General features: G+C 41.6%; 1 protein-coding gene across 1 annotated transcript; it reads left to right on the forward strand.

Moving 5' to 3' along the window:
• The first annotated feature begins 231 nt into the window (after positions 1-231).
• On the forward strand, positions 232-1230 carry LOC122911845 (olfactory receptor 2G3). The gene has a single exon (XM_044256969.1). It carries the CDS (start codon positions 232-234, stop codon positions 1228-1230), a length of 999 nt encoding a protein of 332 aa, XP_044112904.1.
• The last annotated feature ends 4034 nt before the right edge of the window (positions 1231-5264 follow it).

Here is a 5264-nt window from a genome sequence, read left to right on the forward strand (position 1 = left end):
TTAGTGTCCAGACAACTCCAAAATTGAAAACACTCAAAAGTCTCAAAAATTTTGGAGAGTCATTGGACTTGATTGATATTCTGAATCAACTACATATTGAGGGTAAAAAATTAAGTTGCACAAGTTTGTTTCCTTCACTCCTTCAACTTGTACATTGTGATTCTATGATAAATTGTTTCACATGTACCTGTTCTCATTTCCCTCTTAGCAGAAGCAGTTCCCTCTGTAGAAATGGAAAGGGCCAATGACAGTTCCCTGATGGGTTTCATCCTTCTAGGCTTCTCAGACCACCCTCACCTGGAGGCTGCACTCTTTGTATTTGTCCTTTTTTTCTACCTCCTGACGCTTGTGGGGAACTTTGCCATCATCGTTATCTCATACCTGGATCCTCTTCTCCACACCCCTATGTACTTTTTCCTCAGCAACCTCTCACTGCTGGACCTCTGCTTCACCACTAGCCTCGCACCTCAGACCCTAGTTAACCTGGGAGGTCCAGAGAAGACTATCACTTATGGTGGTTGTGTGGTGCAACTCTATATTTCTCTAGCACTGGGCTCCACTGAGTGTATCCTTCTGGCTGTAATGGCTTTGGATCGCTACATTGCTGTCTGCAAGCCCCTTCACTATGTGTCTATTATGAACCCACGGCTATGCCAACAGCTAGCATCCATCTCCTGGCTCAGTGGTTTGGCTAATTCCCTTATCCATGCTACTTTTACCTTACAATTGCCTCTTTGTGGCAACCATAGACTTGATCATTTTATTTGTGAAGTACCAGCTCTTCTCAAATTGGCTTGTGTGGACACCACTGTCAATGAGATGGTGCTTTTTGTGGTTAGTGTCCTGTTTCTCCTAATTCCTCCAGCACTCATTCTTATTTCCTATGGCTTCATTAGTCAAGCTGTGCTGAAGATAAAGTCAGTGGAAGCAAGGCACAAAGCCTTCAGCACTTGCTCCTCCCACCTTACAGTGGTAATTATTTTCTATGGCACCATAATCTACATGTACCTGCAACCAAGTAACAGCTATACTCAGGACCAAGGCAAGTTTATCTCCCTCTTCTATACCATAGTGACCCCAACCTTAAATCCTATTATCTACACTTTAAGGAACAAGGACATGAAAGTAGCTCTGAAAACACTTCTGTCAAAAAAAAATGTGCTCCCTACAAACATGATATTCAAGGAAGTGTTTCCAAGACATGTAGTCAGTCATCCAGCTTCTATTTAGTCAAACCACATTACCATATTCCCCAATTTCATCCCAGTTAAACTTACACTCACTTAATCCAACAAGGGAGATTTTCCTCTCATACGGGCAACTAAACAAAATATATGCTTATTTAAATTCAGAGCTTGAGCCATGGGGAAGAGAGCTTTGTATAGATTGTAGCCCTCACCACAAAGTTTATATTTTATTTCTGACATTTATTCTCAGGGAGTCAATAAAAGTAAATAATTACATATTTGCCAATTGTCTGGGTTGTAATTTACTTTTTGTTGTTGTTTTCATTTTGATGAATTATTTAGTGTTTTAACACCTTAAATTTACTTTATAATGTCTCTTCATTAAAGCTTCATGTTGGAAAATAAGCACTTTACATATGTACTTCCCCTACCAAGTCAGAAAAACATATTCTCATACTATCAATTTATTAAAAACAAGGATATCATAATAACTGTTTTTTCCATATTTTCATTTAAAAACAACAACCAAGAAAGACTAAGAGAAACAAAATATACTGAGCATATTATTTTTCTTTTTTGTTTTACCCAAAAATATACTACCTTATTCTCATTTCCAGGCTAGATTTCATTTCAGAAATAAGAAGCTGTGCCTTATCACTAGGTGACATTTTTCTTGACATTGTTTGTAAATAGAACATCAAAAAAATGGCAGTTTTCACAGTCAGACTCTTACAGAGTCACTCTATTGATATTTTCTCAGTTAAATGTGAATATTCAGATTCTAAAATACATATAGTAATTTTTATTTTCATTGTAACTGCAAAACAGAAGTGCTTACTGGGAGAAGGCCTGATGTAAGATGACAAGGTAGGAAGACCCTAAACATATCCTTCAGAGACACACCAAATCTACAGCAATTGATAGATAAAATTCTCTTAAAAAGAACTGAGAATTGACTGAACAGCTTCTGTTCAACCAGAGAGGTCTCATAGGGAATAGCAAAAGAGATAGAGATACAGTAACAAAGTGAACCTCCACCCCTGATGTTGAAAACTGCAGTGGAGAGTGATAGTGAGAAGATGTGAGGATATTCACTTGCGCTGGGGCACAGAAAAAGTTATGGCTTAAAGGAACAATGAGATATAAAAGAGCAAGCCCTAAAACCCTGCCAAATGGTGGGGGAAGTGTTGAAAATCTCTCCAAATCACAGAGGCTGGCAAGTGTCGTGGTTATGGTCCCTATCTATCTTGATATTGCAGACACAACAGGTTCTGGGCACCCTACCCTGCCTGCTGCCTCAGGGATCCCTGGGACCCTATTTCACACCAGTCCTGGATGTCCCAAGGCACACAAAGTCATGATTTAAAACAGAAGCTAGACTATAAATGGCCTAGCCCTTAAAATCTGTCTACAGTGGAAAAATGGCTGGAACTCTCCCTGAGGCAGAGAAAATGGCAAACACCATGGTTTACGTTCTCTCTCTGCTATGATAACAGAGGGAAGAGGGTGCAGGTTTTATAAGGAGACTTCTGACTCAGTAATTCCCAGGCCACTGATCCATACCAGCCCAGATGATTAGGGGCACAGAAAAAAAAGCCAAAGTTTAAAAGAGCAACTAGAATATAGTCTGCTGAGGGTCAGGAGGACAGCCTCACCACCACTCTGCTGTTCTCTCAGCCTCTGTCACAGTGGATGCCCCACACCTGTCAGTGATAAGCAGCCCCAACAGCATGTCACAGCCCTGCCACCAGCTCAACCCTGGTATGTTCATCACCTTGTGGGGAACAGACATCACCATCACTGCAGGTATGATCATGGCTGCAACCTTCCTCTAGATTTGCCTCCTCCTCCTCTTCATGCTACATTACTTGTGTTAGCACATGGGAAGATACCACACCAATGAGGGAAAGGTCATGGGGTTTGCTTAAAGTGCAGATGCAGCCCTGTGGGATAAACGTGAGAGCAGCAGAAAGGAGTACTTTATTTGAGAGTCACCAGGTCTCAACTCCCCCAATGCCTCCTTTACCTCCATGAGAGAAGATGCACCCCACAAACCTACCCTTCTAATTGTACCACCAGGCAAACCATGAGAATACACACCTCATCCTAAGATATACACCTGGCTTGGGAACATTGGGTGCCATCCTGGGACAAGAGAGGAAATAAGGAGGAATTGAGGCCTCTCCAAGGCACCCAGGGATTCAGTGGCCATCCAAAAGGCCTGTCTTTGCTCTGCCAGAGAGAGAAAGTCTGGGTCCTCCTGGACAGTGCAGTTTATCATCAACATGATGTGAAAGTCCTTGGTGGGTGAATGGGTCTAAGGGCTGGGGAAGAGAGGAAGTGATTCATTGGTAAGCTGACTGGGGATAATGGCATCAAATATCAGTCCTTGACATTTCGGGGGAGCAGCAGTTGCCAGAGTCAAAAGTCACTTTTGTTTCTCATTAATCCAGCTCTAAATAATTGGAAATAAATTTGAAAGGTAACCAAGTATTCAGAATCAAATAAATAAACAAAAGAGCAACTAGAATATAAAAGAGCCAGCCCTTTTATATAAATAATGCTACTAAATTAAATTAGCTGTGGGAACACTTTCTGGGTTTGAGGAGCTGGCAAGCACCATGGTTTACATTCTCCCATGATTTTGATAGTAATAATAGGAGCAGGCTCTGTGCTCCCTATCTGGTCAACCACCTAAGTGAGCTATGGACCCCTAATCCACACCATCCCTAGCTGACCCACTAAGGTGGTCCTGTATATGGCACAACTGGATATGCCCCTTCAAGATTCACTATTCTAGTCATCTTGTCAAAGTGAGAGGCAGAAAGCACCATGAATCATTCCAGGCCTGCACCACTTTTCTCTAGATGATGTAAAAGGGCACCTCCAGTTCAGAGCACTTTGATACCTCCTGGGTCATTCTTATTTAGCTTCAACTGTCCTGCCAGGGTCCCATGCATGGAGCACTCTAGGAAATTCTGGCCCACGTCTGCCTCAGCTGCAACTATGCTGCCAAGGTGGTCTTTGTGCTGAGCATGCTGGGGTAACCTGGTTTGTACCTACCTCAGATTCAACTTCCCTGACCGGCTTCCCTCTATACAGAGCCCTGACACTCTCCAGCATACATTCACTTCAACTTCAACTGTTCTGCAAGGACACTATGCATGAAAAGCCCTGGTAATGTCCTATCCCGTGTACACTTAATCTCTCTGTCTATCTCTTTCAAGGCATCCTCAAAAAGGAATGCAATGGGACATCTCCCCCACCCCAGCACACTTAGCCACATAATAAGTCACTACACACAGCATAAACAAGGTATTATCACACACAAGATTATTCCTATATTTAAGAGAATGTAAATGATATCTTTAAGAGAAATAACTGTTCAGACTGCCACAGACTAAGGAGGACTGGAGAAAGAAAGGGAAAATATATTCAGGGTGGCATTGTGGATGCCAATCTCTGTTCACAAATTAATCATTATTAAAAAAGGGGAGAAGAATATTCCTAGACTTACTGATAGTAATGTGCCTTGTTTCCTGGGGCCCAAAGGAGTTAGCAGAAACTGCAAACTTTTCAATATCTCTAGAGAAGAGGATGTGTACCTGTATGTGATAAAATCCTTCAGCAAAGAAAGTCAGAAACCTAGAACTAAAGCACCCAAGGTTCAGTATCTTGTTACTACATGTGTCTTCCAGCACAAATGTTAGTATATTACTCTGAAGAAACAGTGTACAGAAAGAAATTAGAAAAGGGACAAGAGATGATGATCACAATGTTAGGGCAGAGCTGAAATCTACCAGGAATGAAGTTCACAATGCTCTCAATGAGCTACAATCTAATCTAAATTCTTTCAAAGCTGAGACAGAAGATAGAATTAGTGATCTGGAGGACAAACAGATAGAGAGAGAAAGGATCAGGAGGAAGCCTGGAACAAACAGCTTAGAAGCCACAAAAACAGAATCAGGGAAATAAATGATGCCATCAAATGTTCCAACGTCAGAATTATTGGAATCCCTGAAGGGGAGGAGAGAGAAAGACGTCTAGGAGAAATAGTGGAACAAGTTCTTCATGAAA

Source organism: Neovison vison, chromosome 1 (genome assembly GCF_020171115.1).
Source record: "Neovison vison isolate M4711 chromosome 1, ASM_NN_V1, whole genome shotgun sequence".
Taxonomy (NCBI): Eukaryota; Metazoa; Chordata; class Mammalia; order Carnivora; family Mustelidae; genus Neogale; species Neogale vison.

Coding starts and splice junctions, on each gene's coding strand:
- LOC122911845 (XM_044256969.1), top strand. CDS start 232: ATGGAAAGGGCCAATGACAGTTCCCTGATGGGTTTCATCCTTCTAGGC.